This window comes from Xyrauchen texanus, chromosome 23, assembly GCF_025860055.1.
Source record: "Xyrauchen texanus isolate HMW12.3.18 chromosome 23, RBS_HiC_50CHRs, whole genome shotgun sequence".
Lineage (NCBI taxonomy): Eukaryota > Metazoa > Chordata > Actinopteri > Cypriniformes > Catostomidae > Xyrauchen > Xyrauchen texanus.
In genome coordinates this window covers 43,283,892-43,300,605 of record NC_068298.1, presented here as the reverse complement: position 1 = coordinate 43,300,605, position 16,714 = coordinate 43,283,892, and the positions used below count along the sequence as shown (strand labels likewise).

Here is a 16,714-nt window from a genome sequence, read left to right as displayed (position 1 = left end):
ACCTAGAATATCAAAATCCTCAAATGGAGGTAGATCCTTTTCATACTTGGCTCCTAAACTATGGAATAGTCTCCCTAACACTGTTTGAGATGCAGACACACTCACTCAGTTTAAGTCTAGACTAAAGACTCTATTAAGCCAGACATAGACCTAATTCATCCTTCAACCCACAATTAGGCTGCTTTAGTTAGGTCTGCCGGAACCAGAAACAGTTATCATGATCTATAACTCTGCAATAAACTGAATGGCATCTATGCTAATATTATTTTATTTGTTTCCCTGTCTCAACTTCAGGACTCCTATCCTGAGGCCACCAGAACTAGCTGGATCCAGCTCCATTCCTGCTTTGTGTTGGACTCCACTGCTACATGTTGCTGTAAGATGATGACTATTAGCAGCTGGTGCCAGCCAAACATCACTTCAGTCTCCTACTGTGATGATGAGGGAAGACAGACAAGAGTGCGGATCCAAACGCGGGCTTTATTAGGATAAGGACAGAAATAAACAAACACTAGAACAAAGCAAAGTCCACGATGGGAAAACAGGCAGGAGCGCGAGAACAGCAGGGGAACCTTGGACGGACAACAGGGTAACCATGAACGAGTAGACAGACTGACAGGGAACACGGACAGAGAGCGTTTAAGCAGACATCGGAACTGATACACGGAAACATTATACTGACATTAACGAACGACAACCACAGAACAAACAGACAGGGCTTAAATACACAGACAGAGAACAAAGGAACCAATGAGCAAACAAAACCAATGATAGATTAACGAAGACAGGTGATAATAAAATAGACGACAGGTGCGGACAATAACGCTGTGAAAGCGGTGATGAGGAGTGAGGACGAAAGGAAGTGTAGTTCTAACAGAGACAGTGAAACACAGGCGGGCAACAAGGAAGACATGACAGGGAGCGTGTTCGGTGAAACGGAAAACACAGGACGGACAACAAAGAAGAGTGACATGGGACGCGACTGGTGAGAGTGAAACGGAAAACTTGGGGCGGACCACAATGAGAGGTGACAAACGTGACAGTGAAAACAGAGAACGCAGGGATCGTAACATAGCCCCCCTCAAAAGGACCGGATTCCAGACGGTCTAAACAAACTCAAAAAACAAAAACACAAAATGTTCCAGGCGAGGGGGGCTAGAAGAGGGGGAGAAAAGACAGACCAAAAGGGGCACAAGGGACACAGGGGCAGATCAAGGAGGCACAGGGGGCAATTAGGCAGTCCATGGGGGTACAAGGGGCAGACAGGCAGACTCTGGGGGTGTGTGAAGGGAGCCGGGTCAGGTGGTCAGGGAGGAGGACACAGGTCAGGAACAGGGTCAGGGGCCCTGGGAGGAGACCACAGGACAGGGGCCGGGTCAGGAGGCCTGGGAGGTGGCCACAGGACAGGTCGAGGAGGCCTGGGAGACGGCCACAAGACGGGGACGAGTCTAGGAGGCCTGGGAGGCGGCCACGGGACAGAGGCTGGTTTAGAAGGCCCGGGGGCTGGCCACTTGGCAAGGGCCGGTTCAGGGGACCTGGGAGGTGGCCACAGGACAGGGACAGGTCGAGGAGGCCTGGGAGACGGCCACAAGATGGGGACGAGTCTAGGAGGCCTGGGAGGCGGCCTTCGGACAGGGACAGGTCTTGGTGGTCTGGGAGATGGCCGTAGAGCAGGGGCCGGTTCAGGGGGCCTGGGAGGAGGCCATCGGACAGGGACAGGTCCTGGAGGCGGAGCTAAGGGAGGCTCTGGAAGCTCAGGAGGCGAAGCCGTAGGAGGCTCGGGAGGCTCTGGTGGTGGAGCCGAGGGCGGTGATGCCGTAGGCAGCTCTAGAGGCGGAGGCCTGGAAGGCTCTGGGGACGGAGCTGAGGAAGGCCCAGGAGACGGAGCTGAGGAAGGCGGCGCCGTAGGAGGCCCTAGAGGCGAAGCCCTGGAAGGCTCGGGAGGTGGAGCCGAGGGAGGTGGCGTCATAGGAGGTGGCGCCGTAGGAGGTGGTGCCGTAGGAGGCTCTAGAGGCGGAGGCCTGGAAGGCTCTGGAGACGGAGCCGAGGAAGGCTCAGGAGGCGGAGCCGAGGAAGGTGGCGCCGTAGGAGGCTCTAGAGGCGAAGCCCTGGAAGGCTCTGGAGGCACAGCCGAGGGAGGTGGCACCGTAGGAGGCTTTAAAGGCTGATGATGAGGAGTGATGAGGAGTGAGGACAAAGGGAAGTGTAGTTCTAACAGAGACAGTGAAACACAGGCAGGCAACAAGGAAGACATGACAGGGAGCATGTTCGGTGAAACGGAAAACACGGGACGGACAACGAAGAAGAGTGACATGGGACGCGACTGGCGAGAGTGAAACCGAAAACGCGGGGCGGACCACAATGAAAGGTGACATAAACGTGACAGTGAAAACAGAGAACGCAGGGATCGTAACAACTACAATGGACTTCAGAGGATGAACTGATGCAAACTCCAACCATAAGACATGGTATCCTTCATATGCCATTGCCTTAACCTTGGACTTAGGATAGTCCTCACCGAAATTACCGGCCAGGTTGAACTGCGATGCACCTAACTGATTTCTGCCTGCATCATGTCGGTCTAATGATAGGCTACACTCTTGAAATGGAATACATAGACCATCAATTAATTGCCAACAAAACCGTTCATCAGCCAACTAACAAGGACAATTGCATCTATGTGAACTTCTGCAGTTAATCTAGGATGGACTTCAAATATATTAGTCATTAATCTTACAGTTAATGTTTAAACAATGACCCTTAACTAGGGATGCAAATTATCGATTAATTCATTAATCATTAGTTGATTAACCTTATCGATCGATTAACGATTAACTGATAAGCGGCTATTTTCCTGAGAATGTAAATTTCTCACAGTATCAATAGTGTCTTTAACATAAAAAGTTAAATATTGCTTATATACTGAATAAAAATGCATGTTATATTGCTCAATTGATGTTTTATTATAACAGTTGGGACAGATAATGGCATTTATGTATTTTAACAAAATAAATTATGCACAGAAAATTAAAATACATAAAAAAAGAATTGTGCACTGGTTCACCTCTTGCGATTTAAACATAGAACTGAACAACTTAAATCATCCCTGAGGAAGGTGACAGTAAAATTAGAGGGCGTGCCTTGGAACAGTCAAATGAAGATATAGGCTACCTCTCCTGAAACAAAAACATTCCTGTCTCAATGTGTTTTGAATAGGCTCCTGACCTAGACCCCTATATTTTTGTTCAAGAAAATAAGCATATTAACATGGTCAGGAGTAAGTCGTGTGCGCAGCCTGTTTACAGTGAGGCCAGCTGCTGAGAATACACGTTCAGATGGGACAGACGTGCCCGGTATGCACAGATATCGTCATGCCACATTTGCCAGCCTCGGAAATCTTCCTTCATTGACTTTCCACCATTCTGTGGGACTGGAATCAAGGAGTGGTGAGGGATCCTTCAGAAACATGTCCACTTCCTTTTCTATGTCATCGTTGCTGCTGGTGGTATAGTTTTCACCCATTAGAAGAGTCATAGCAGAAGTGTGTCTCTGAAGTACAGCTCCCTGGACTGGCACATCATCTCCAGTGGTGGCTTCATTTGTTGATGTGGAGCCCACATGTTCTGCCATAGCCAGTTCAAGCAGTTTGGAATGAGCTGAGATCCTGCTTGCTGGGATCAGAAATCCCAGCTGCTTATGCCGAGGGTGCAGCATCGTTGCTATCATTGGTGTTGTTGATGTGAGGTCTTCAGACTCAACCTGTTAAAATAAATGAGAAAGCTAGCATCAGAGTTTTATTTAATAAGGTTTGACATGACAAGGGTAAAACTGCATAAAAACGCAGTTTACACTGTGACAATGTGTCAGTGATATGTTATTCACCCCATAATCTGTAAATAAATATATATATATATATAAACAGATTATGGGGTGAATAACTTATCACTGACACATTGTCACAGTGTAAACTGCGTTTTTATTCAATTAAGAGTTTAATTAATCACCATAGCTTACCTTCATCCGTTCACCCAACGAAGTGCGCACTTTAGATTTGAATTTGGCCACTCTGCTGCTGTCTCCATCTGCCGTCTTGAGATGCGTGTTGATCAGACTGAATGTGATGGGGTACGTGTTGGGTATGGATACTTCAGTATCTGCAGACATTACAGTAGTTGCACATTTGAGAGCCTCCAGTGCTGGCGCCATGTCCTCCATCAGCTGCCAGATGTCGTCTCTCAACTCCAGCGTCCTCGCATCTGTAAGCTTGGTCTCTGAGCGGTCTGATAGTACAGCACACACGGCCCATCGCTGTTCTACGAGTCTGCCAAACATTTCATGTACAGAGTTCCACCTGGTTTTACAGGACTGAATGAGCCGATGAGCTGGTAGCTGCATTTGTTTTTGTTTTGCTTCTAGCGCTTTCGTTGCTGGTGTGCTGTGGTTGAAGTGTTTGACCAACCTGCCAGCAGCTGCAATTACTCGGTTGACACCAGCAGCAGCGAATCCGTCGTTGACGGCCAGATTTAAAGTATGTGCAAAGCAAGAAACTGATTTCCAACTGACTCGTGCGGGGTTGTTTGCTGAGACAATGTTCCGAGCATTGTCATGCACACAGGCTATTACACGCCCGGTGAGTCCCCATGACTCCACAGCCTGGTTGAGTTTGTCAGCTAAATTATCAGCTGTATGTCTCTCTGAGAGGCTCTCCGTGAGAAGGACTGCTGACTTTACCTGCCAGTCGTTTTCAATGTAGTGGCAAGTAATTGTAATGTAGCTTTCTGTAGTCAGTGACGTCCAACAATCCGTCGTCAGAGCCACATTAGCCGCGGCTAATTGTGTTTTTAGCTCAGCCTTCTTGTTTTTGTAGCGTGCTTCCAAGTGGGTAGTTATGGTCGCTCGAGAAGGGATATTATATCCTGGCTCCATGAAGTGTATTAACTCATGAAGTGTATTAACTTTCATATAAAAGATATGGTGCTACATAACATATAAAATATATGGTACATAACATATAAACGATATGGTGCTAACTGGCATCATATCTTTTTCGATCATGCCGCAAATCCTCTGAGTAATGCCCTCCGCTTTCCTGTGGTCACATACTCGCCTTCCCACCACAGCAGCGATTGTAGGTTGTGAAGGCGACAGACTTCCTCCCTGCAACACGGCTGCATGCAAGTTAAGAAGGTGGTATCTTAACGAACTCGTAGAGCTGTTGTACTTAATTGTAGTACCGCAGAGTTTACATTTGGGGTCTTTGTCATCATTAATTAATTTGAAATGCTCCCACACTCCACTCCGTTTTGACCGCCTCATGTTCGTTTCTTTTTTGCCGCATCAAGTTTTTGTCTGGGCTCTAGCGAGTTGCCGCCCGTGAGAATCTCGTGTCACGTTCGCAATGCCGATAATTAATTTAATTTAATCGAGTAAATTCTTGTCGACAATTAATCGATAATCGATTAACCGTTTACATCCCTACCCTTAACACTTACTTAGTTTAATCATTTTAAACCATGACTGGCACTATGCATAAGTAATATTGCCATTATATTCATGATGTTAACTAGAGTGTAACTGGCCCCCACAGTGAGTCTGGTTTCTCCCAAGGTTATTTTTCTCCATTAACCAACATCTTATGGAGTTTTGTGTTCCTTGCAAGAGTCACCTTCAGCTTGCTTACTGGGGTTATAAATGCAAATATAGCTGCATGCAGCGATGACAGCCCAAGCACCATGGGTCCATTTCCACTCTGTGGCTTTCTGAAAAGCATAATGGACACAGCAACAACTCAACATTAATGTAAACTTGGACCCTAAACATACAATGTGTAATAGATATATGCCACCATTCCAGTTGGACTTAATTTAATTTAATCCACTGCCATGACAACACTATTAAAGCTATCAAGCATCCCTTCAGAAATTTCCATTTGCAGTGTCTAAACAATTTTGAAGCAATTTGTGTAAAAGAGGACTATTTCACAGTCTGTTGTAAGTGACTTCCACTTCCTGCTGCCAGTTGGTGGCGCTATGACGTGACCGACAATAGCCACATCCATGTGATTAACCCCAAAGAAAAAATTAAGATGTGTTTTTAACAATAAATTAAAAAAATGGCTTGACAAATACCTCAAAACATGTGAATATGCACAAAAAGAAATGATGACATTTAATGCATTGCCATGGCAACAGTATTTAAGTTATCAAGAATATAATTTTTTCGAAGCAATTCAGGTTAACATAATATGGATATTTCAATGTCTGTTAAAAGTGACACACTTCCTTCAGCCAGTTGGTGGCACTACGACCGTGACCCACAATAGTCACTGCAATGTGATCAGCCTGCAAGGACAAACATGTGGCAACATTTTTTGTTTTTAATTTTCTGCACGCAGAAGATAGGAGTCGTTTCCTTATTCCATTATTTTGACGTTATTGTATCGCTTCACTATAGGAACACTATTCGATATTTCAAAAATCCCTTTGCAATTTAGCATCCTCAATGTCTTGGCATGACGTCGCCCACATTTGGTACCTGTACCATGAAATCCCTGGGAGGAGTATATCAAATTCCTCCGCATGCATTTTTTTCAAACAATCCAAAATGGCCAACTTCCTTTTGGTCAGAGCTTATGACTGTCAGTGTGAAAGTTGTCCGGTTGATGAGATCTATATGTGTACAAAGTTTAGTGACTGTACCTCAAAATGGGTGTGCTAGATAGCCCCCCGAACATGCCCATGTTCTAGGTGGCGCTGAAGAGCCCCTTCTGCACACCCCACCTGTAACTCTGCAACACCCTAATGGCCAGTGATGTGTGTGCAAACTTTCAAGAGGTTTCACACATTATATACCCCAAAATTACAGAAAACCTCAAATTCTGTGAATAACACTTTGTCATGAGTGCCTCTAGATGATGCATAACAATTTTTGTGCAAATCGGAGAAACAATCTAGGAGGATTTTGAAAAGTAGCTTTTCAATACATTTGAAAGTGGTGGACAGGAAGTTAGCTCGATCATGACTTTATTGGTATTGTTCTCGGCATGAAAATCAAAATCTATCAAGACCAGTCTCAATACAGTAGACAAAAAGAGTCAATTGCTATTAGCATTTATATAAATAGCATTATAAATTTTGACCACAAGGTGGCACTTTCCCAGAACTTTTTCAGTCCCTTCTGAGCATGGTGCCAAAGACACATACCGAGTTTCGTAAAGATAAGCCAAGCCCTTCGTAAAATACAGAATTTTATGACTAAATTCAAAATGGCCAATTACCAAAATGTCCGACATAGGAATTTCTTATATCGTTGGACTGGCTATGCCCTACTGAATCTAATGAGACCAATTTGACTGACAACAAACTGTTCTGAAGTTATAAGCAAAAATTAGCTTTTTTCATATCTCGTGACACACCGCTCGTGACACCGCTGCAGGTCACCTCAGGGCCTAATGCTGATAATGCATACCAAGTTTTCTCCCAATCCCCAAAGAGTTACGGAGATACAGCGCATTCTTCATAAAATTTGTTAAAGCGCCATTGGAAAACGGTATGGTTTATCAAAATTCTGTGAATAAATTTTTGTTGTGCATGTCTCTAGACCATTCAGGCCAATTTTCGTGCAAATTGGACAAACGGCCTAGGACGAGTTTGAAAAAGTAGGTTTTTCTAAAAATTCTAAATTGCGGAAAAATTGTCATGGCAGAAAATGATGTCATAGGGTGCATTTGAATTGTCCTGAGCCATGGAATCAGAGGAAAAGTTTTGTTTCTAGGTCTCATGGTCCAAACGTTATTAACATGAAATGAGTGCAAGTTTGGGCAATTGATGGCGCTAGAGGGTTTGAAGTAGAGATGCCAAATTTGCTATGGTGATACATTAGGGGTCAAGCCCCGATGGGGCGAAAGACACCTATTGTTTCTGTTAGTTTTCTTCTTATTATTATTATTATTATTAGGGGTAAACCCCCGAAGGGGCGAAATACCCTTATTGTTTCTGTTAGTTTTCTTCTTATTATTATTATTATTATTAGGGGTCAAGCCCCGAAGGGGCTTAAGACCCATATTGTTTCTGTTAGTTTTCTTCTTCTTCAAAACAGAAACAATAGGGGTCTTTTGCCCCTTCGGGGCTTGACCACTAATAATTCTTAGAAGAACAATAGGGCTCCGCACTGTCAGTGCTTGGGCCCTAGTTATTATTTAATTACTTTTTTAAACAATACACAATCGTATTTCATCAAACTACACAATGATGACTCGAAGACAACATAGATATTACAGTTTTATCTTGTTAATGCCTGATCTTCTGTAAAGCTGCTTTGAAATTAGGTGTGTTGTGAAAGGTGCTATACAAATAAAAATGACTTGACTTCACAAAGTCGTGGACCCTGTATGTCCTTCCTCCCTAGCCCTGTGGCTCGCAAATTCAGCAGAGGACTTTGCAGCCTGTCCACTACGGGTACTAATATGCCCTATACTGGGATAGGTGCTCCACAGGTGCCATTTACTCTGGTAAACCCCTGTGAAGTATTTTACGTGGTATGGTCTCCCTGTCGGCAGACCCGCGTCTCCCTTGGGAAAAGCTTTCTCTGCCCCGGTAGCTGTGTTTGTAGAGCTCCTACCTTTCAAGGCAGGACCTACCACCTTGCCTCTTCCATGTGCGGCTGGTGAGCCCATGTGTCGTATTGGCACATTTTGACCTCCCCTTTTGGGCAGGATGTGGTCTCTGCGGGGTCTTTACCCCCTGAAAAAATAGGAAAGAAAAAGAACACCTTCCCAGATACGTATAATAGCGTTAGAGGGCCCCAGCCGAATCTAATACTATGTGGAGAGAAAACATAGAGAGAAAAGGCAGTGTCTAGCTTGGCCTGCTCCCATGCTAATTACGTTGCTTACCTCCTCAGGGATGTGGGGAACTACATGATTATTAGTATTTGTAGATTATTTTTTAACATGTTTCTATGGTTCAAACCAGCCTATCTGACACCAACAATCATCCATGTGATTATCTCATTAGCCAATCATGTGTCAGCAGTGCAGTGCATAAGATATGCAGATAAGGGTCATAAAAATTCAGTTAATGTTCACATCAACCATCAGAATGGGGAAAAATGTGATCTCAGTGATTATGAGTATGGCATGATTGTTGGTGTCAGACGGGCTGGTTTGAGTATTTCTGGGATTTTCACACACAACAGTCTCTAGAATGTACTCAGAATGGTGCTAAAAACATCCAGTGAGCGGCAGTACTGTGAATGGAAATGTCTTGTTGATGAGAGAGGTCTACGGAGAATGGTCAGACTGGTTGGAACTCAGAAACGGTCTACGGTAACTCAGATAACCGCTCTGTACAATTGTGCTGAGAAGAATATAATCTCTGAATGCTGTTCTCAGATGTGGGTTGGCTCTGTTTCGGTGGCACGAGGGGGACCTACACAATATTATACAATGTTGTGGCTGATCGGTGTATATATATATATATACATATATAATGTATATAAAGTGTATAGGGTCATTAGAAATCTGAGGTATGTATTACTATTTTTTCATATTTTATTTTGCACTTCCATAAATAAATATTTTAAATGATTATTTAATTTCTGTATAAGTTTCATATCACCGTATATCTATTTCTTGATTCATTACAAGGAAAATTTGTTCTATATTATTACAAATACAGTAAATACTATATCACATTGACTTTGTGTGAATTATTAACAATGGTGAATTATTAGTTTTCCATATGCGTATACACATAAATAATTACATATGCAATTTCTGACTCAAGGTGATGCTGTTGTTTCAGTGATTGACTTGATTTACATTTGACATCGACATTTGATGATGAAACAACATGGAATTAAAACATTGCAAGTACAACACACAAACAGTATAAAATGACTATTGCAATGAAAAATGCATATATGTAACTTTGTGTAGTTTATGTGTACCTTATGTGTAACTTTTGTGTAGTTTATGTGTAGCTCAATATGTGCGTGACCGACAGTTGCATCTCATGAAGTTTCAGTGTGAAAGTAATGAATCCTGTTCTAGACTTGTCCTGATTTGATGCATTATCTCTTTGATATATGAAAAATAAAACATCCAAAATGTCATATTTTATTCTATTATTTTCTGTTTTTATTTTTTTTTAAATGTGACACTATCTGTGCATAATTTTAGATTCATTTGTGATAGATTTATGTCACTACAGACCCAAATATGTAAGCCTGTTTGGAGAAATGAAGATGAATTTAAGGGAATTTAACATGACTTCCAGATTTTTAATGTGAGCTCTTGAACCTATCTCTATGTTGATGACATGTTCTCTGAAATTTGCAGTTTTGCTCATCAGGTGAATTAATCCTTTGTAAGGGATGTTCAGATATTCTTTTTTCTAGAAAAAAAGACAAAGATCATCTTTTTTATTTGTATATTTTTTATGATTTTTAATCCCCTTTTCACCCAATTTGGAATGCCCAATTCCCACTATTTAGTAGGTCCTTGTGGTAGTGCAGTCACTCACCTCAATCCGGGTGGTGGAGGACAAATCTCAGTTGCCTCCGCTTCTGAGACCGTCAATCCGCGCATCTGATCACGTGACTCGTTGTGCATGACACCGCGGAGACTCACAGCATGTGGAGGCTCATGCTACTCTCCACGATCCACACACAACTCACCACACGCCCCATTGAGAGCGAGAACCACTAATCACCACCACGAGGAGGTTACCCATGTGACTCTACCCTCCCTAGCAACCGGGCCAATTTGGTTGCTTAGGAGACCTGACTGGAGTCACTCAACACACCCTGGATTCGAACACACGACTCCAGGGTTGGTAGACAGCGTCAATACTCGCTGAGCTACCCAGGCCCGACAAAGATGACCACTAATGAGGTCACAAAGCTGTTTTTCATATGTAAAGACTAGCATCGACTCAGAGAGTGACCTTATACAGGGAGTTTCTTCTCAGATGCTTGTTAAACTCAGTTTTTACACTTTCATGCATCGAAGAGCTCTGTTGGATCACCACGTCCAGAACATTCTTCTGTTTTGGGAATTTCACTTCGAGCCCAAACATGCAATTAAAGTCTCATGGCATACAGATGTGCTCTCCACGCCTGCAGCATCAGCTCAAACAGACTCAAGACAAACACACATTCATCTTCTCCAGATTGCTTTTGGACAGATTTCATGATGCAGGACATTGCTGATATCACAGAACTGTCAATGAGGAGCGAACATGACTCATCAGAGGACAACATTCAAAAGAAAAATAAAGATAGTCATTTGAGTTTGAAAGACCCATATGATCACATTAAAACGTAACATTTCTGGTCGATGTCTCTAGCAATAGAAAGGTCATGGGTTTCATTTCCAGGGAACACAAATACTGATGTTAATCTTGTATGCACCATCAGTCTTTTTGGATAAAATCAAAATGAATAAATGTCAATTTTCAGTGCTATGATCTTTAATTTGATCACACAATGGAACAACGGTGAAGCAAATGTAGTTTTTTAACACCAACATACAGTACTTTAAAGAACATGTACAACAAAATATGTTTGTAACATGTCTTTAATGGCAGCAAAATTGCTGTATGGGAAAAATCCAATACATTTGGATTTGATGTTGACATGAAGCTGTGAACTTACCCTGTCCAACCTTCATGATAACCTTCATAGAGCGAGTTTTGCAGACTCCTCCCTCACGATTCTCCAGTCCTTCCAAAGAGCCATTAGATGTGGCTGTGGAACAGAGGATAAAGTCAGCTGTGAGAGTGTGACTTGACTGAACAGGAGCATTATGAAGTGCCCTTACGAAAGCTACTGTTAATGTTTGAGCTTTTGGTGTAGGTGTGAGAGCACTGATCTTTCATTACTGCTGCTGTTTCAATGTTCTCTTTCTGCATGGCTTGTAATAAGGGGTTTGGTTTAATCTTGAGGGGTCTCAGCTCTCTTTAACAGTAGTGAGGAGGTGGCAATGAGCATTTACATACCATTTAAAACATATTGATAGCTGATGATAGCAGATTAAACAGTGTGCAACTTCAATAAAATAATGTTCATTACGCACTTCAGAGATTTCAATTCAGTCATGAAATTCCTTTTTTTCTTCCAACTAGTGTTAAAGTTATGATCTCCCGTACTGTTCATCTTTGATCTTTGGGTTTTTTCCTCACCTCCTTGCTTTCACGACGACTTCCTTTGTGTGTCAAGTTATCAAATGACATAAGTGGCCATTCCCAAAGGTGCTCATCTAACGAGATGTTAAAGTGGATCTCCGTATCACTTCAGAACAAAAGCCGGCCGAGAGATTCACGCAGTATTCAGGCGCTCAGCTCCGAGTTTAGCCGTGGGCCGGCGATATGACACAATCAGGCTTCGTTTCCACTTCATTTGTCTCTGCTAACCATCAGTACACACTCATGGGGTTTCACATTTTTAGCACAAACTTATAGAGAAACAAGAGCTTTGAAGACATAATGATAATGCCCTGGAATAGTCTGTGAAACAGATGATCATGCCCATGATTCAACATTGTTCAACATTAAAAAAAAACACATATCTCAAGGATTATTTGAGTTTGTTTAATTAGGTTATATTCTAGCCATACCATTAGAGTTAAAGACACCGAATGAGACACTGGTACACATACAGTACTGTATGAATCAAACAAATCATAATGCTAAGATTAATATTAATAATAATAATATTAGCAAACAATTGAATAACAAGAACTAACTTTAATTTCAGGTGAGTTACTCCCTCTGTGTGTAGATTAGATTGAGAGCAGCTGGTATTTTCTGTTAGAGAGATGAGACTGAATCATGCTGAGGTACGAGGTCTTAACACTACCTGCATCTCCTATAGTCCCAACACAAACACCTTTTTAGAGACGTTAGTCTTTTCTTCCTATCTACAATTGAAGATCTTCTCTCATGTCCTGCGCTTGGACTGTCAGGCTCTACCTGAATGCTGATGAAAACCAGCAACAATGCCCTTAAAACTTTAAATCAGGTCCCAAAACACAAGGAAGCACATATAATATAGAGAAGAAAGTGAACTTTCAGAGCTGGAGGAATTACACCACACTGCTCATGATTTATGAATGTATAGCATAATAAACAACACATGATTCATAGTACATTTATTCTGAGCGGTACCCTGAGTAATGTAATTCTCCATATAGAAATTAGTCATTCGCTCAGGAAACTCTCCATTCTCCTATCCAGTTCATTAAAGGGATACGCAAGGACAGAAACATTCAAACTGAACAAATTTACAGAGCAGATGACACAAAATGGTGAAAAAATGTTTTGAGAAGGGGAAATATGTATGAAGCATTTATAGCATGAGTAAGGCTAGCTTGCCTTGGTTTCATTTCCCTTAGTCTCATGTTGTACTTTAACACTATCACGGTGTGTGTTGAAAACATTAAACTGTATAGACAGCCTTATCAACATCTAGTTGCATTACTGAACGCATTTGTCCTGAAATTAATTAATCGATAACTGATAAGCTTAATCGATCAAATTAACTGATTTTCGATAAATCCGTAACATCCCTAATTGATGTAGTGATAAATATTCTTGCTATTATCAACATCAAAGCCGTTTGGCATGATGAGTGTAAATAACCTCCGAGTTCCCAGGATGTGAACGGCTCCGAGAATCTCCGAGTTACCATCTTGTAATTACAGTAATTCCGACACAACATGAATACAGCGCTAGTATCAAAACAATTATATTTGAATACACTGAAGATTCATCTGCAAATCAATCATTTACACACTCATCTTGACTTAGTTATAAAACACAATAAAAAGCATACTGAAATCTTCCATTGCAGTATTAATACCCAAAACTACTAACACACCTGATTTATTTCATGTACGTTAGAAACATTTGACATGCGAACTGGTTCTTAATGATAGACTTAATGATATTAATTGACTAACTGGGGCCCAGGTCAGGAAGCAGACAAACTGGTTAATCCGAACGTCTGCTAGCTGCCATGAGACGTCACACAGGTCACATAAACTACAACACATAGAGACAGTATCACCTAGATATCTCATAGAGACTGTGTCTGTTCCCCGAACTACCAAACACAATACCCTCACTAAATCATTTAGAAAAAATTTGATTAAGGTCAAACTTGAACAAAACAAACAAATTAAAAATAAACATCATATAAAAATAGGGCTACTAAACATTAGATCTCTTGCTACCAAAGCACTAATTGTCAATGAAATGATTACAGATCATAGATTGGATGCGCTCTGTTTGACTGAAACCTGGCTTAAACCGGATGAATATATTAGTTTAAATGAATCTACTCCCCAGGTTATTGTTATAAACATGAGCCTCGTCTGAAGGGCCGAGGAGGAGGTGTTGCTACAATTTACAGTGAAGTTTTTGGTGTTACTCAGAGGACAGGATATAAATGTAAGTCTTTTGAACTAATAATGCTTAATGTGACACCGTCAAATACAAATATAAATAAAAAATCTCTGTCGTCCTTTACCCTTGCTACAGTGTATAGATCACCCGGGCCTTATTCAGATTTCCTTAGTGAATTTTCAAATTTTCTATCAGATCTTGTAGTTACTGTAGATAGAGCCTTAATTGTTGGTGACTTCAACATTCACATAGATAATGAAAATGATACATTGGGATTAGCATTTATCGATATTCTCAACTCTCTCGGAGTCAGACAAAATGTAACAGGACCAACTCATCGCCATAATCATACGCTAGATTTAATTCTTTCATATGGAGTTGATGTTGATAATATAGAAATTCTGCAGCAGAGCGATGACATCTCGGATCATTACCTCGTCTCTTGCATGCTGCAATCAGCTAATGTTACTCAATCTACACCACGCTATCGTTTAGGTAGAACTATTCTTTCGACCACTAAAGATAGCTTCACTAATACTCTTCCAGATCTATCTCATATACTCAATAAACCGCAAAGCCCAGAAGAACTTGATGAAATAACAAAAAATTTAAATGCAGTCTTCTCTAGCACCCTTGATGTTGTCAGCCCCACTTCGATTAAAAAAAATAAAAAAATAAGCCCTGCACCATGGTACAATGATCACACTCATGCTCTCAAGAGAGCAGCTCGGAAAATGGAGCGCATGTGGAAAAATACAAAATTAGAAGTATTTCAGGGTGCATGGAAGGATAGTATCTGTAGCTACAAACACGCACTAAAAGCTGCCAGGTCAGCATATTTTAGTAAACTCATAGAAAATAACCACAACAATCCTAGATGTTTATTCAGTACTGTGGCTAAATTGGTTAGGAATAAAGCCTCAACCGAACCAGATATTACGTCACACCTCAAGAGTAATGACTTCATGAATTTCTTTACAGATAAAATTGAAATAATCAGAAATAAAATTGGAATTATGCAATCATCTGTCATAGCACCTCAGAAATCAGAGTCGACTAATTTCCCTCATGTGCATCTTCAATCCTTCGCTATCATAGGTCATGAAGAGCTAACAAAACTTATCGAAACATCAAAAGCCACAACTTGTTTGTTAGATCCAATACCAACTAAGCTCTTAAAAGAGGTATCTCCTGTAATATCAGAACCTCTTCTTAATATCATTAACTCCTCGCTATGCTTAGGACATGTCCCAAGAAACTTTAAAATGGCAATTATCAAACCGCTAATTAAGAAGCCACAACTTGATTCTGGAGAACTTGCTAATTATAGACCGATTTCAAATCTCCCGTTTATGTCAAAAATACTAGAAAGGGTAGTATCCTCCCAAATATGTTCATTTCTACAGAAAAATAGTATATATGAAGAATTTCAATCTGGATTTAGGCCTCATCACAGTACAGAGACTGCACTTATCAGAGTTACAAATGACTTGCTCTTATCATCTGATCGCGGCAGCATTTCTCTTCTAGTGCTTTTAGATCTTAGTGCTGCATTCGACACGATAGATCACGACATTCTCTTGAATAGGCTGGAGAATTATGTTGGAATTTGTGGAGTGGCATTAGCATGGTTTAGGTCATATTTAGCAGACCGTTACCACTTTGTCTATGTAAATGAGGAATTGTCAAACCAAACAAAAGTAAAATATGGAGTGCCACAGGGATCAGTTTTAGGGCCTCTGCTTTTCTCCATGTATATGCTTCCCCTGGGAGATATTATCAGGAATCGTGGAATAAGTTTCCACTGCTATGCTGACGATACACAACTTTATATTTCTTCAAAACCTGATGAGATTTCACAATTATCAAAATTAACAGAGTGTATCAATGAAATAAAAGATTGGATGGCCAGAAATTTCCTTCTACTCAATTCTGACAAAACAGAGGTTCTAATTATTGGACCAAAAAGCTCTAAAAATAAGCCACTAAAATATAATTTGACTCTAGATGGATGTACCGTTACATCATCTTCAACAGCAAAGAACTTAGGTGTTATATTTGATACAAATCTGTCCTTTGAAAATCAAATTACAAATGTTTGTAGAACAGCATTCTTCCACCTAAGAAATATTGCTAAATTAAGGCACATGCTCTCGGTTGCTGATGCCGAAAAACTAATTCATGCGTTCATGACCTCAAGACTAGATTATTGTAATGCATTACTGGGAGGATGTCCAGCAAGATCAATAAATAAACTTCAATTGGTTCAAAATGCAGCAGCCAGAGTGCTGACGAGAACCAAGAAATAT

General features: G+C 41.2%; 1 protein-coding gene across 4 annotated transcripts in view; it reads right to left on the bottom strand.

Moving 5' to 3' along the window:
• LOC127617079 (ephrin-B1-like) overlaps positions 1-16,714 on the bottom strand; it is a 177,396-nt gene that overhangs the window by 19,935 nt on the left and 140,747 nt on the right. For 3 of the 4 annotated variants that reach the window (XM_052088959.1, XM_052088960.1, XM_052088963.1), the window contains exon 3: positions 11,656-11,748. The exons of the other annotated variant lie outside the window; for it this stretch is intronic. In XM_052088959.1, the coding sequence (XP_051944919.1) occupies positions 11,656-11,748 (93 nt within the window). The remainder of the gene's footprint in view (positions 1-11,655; positions 11,749-16,714) is intronic. 4 annotated transcript variants of the gene reach the window in all.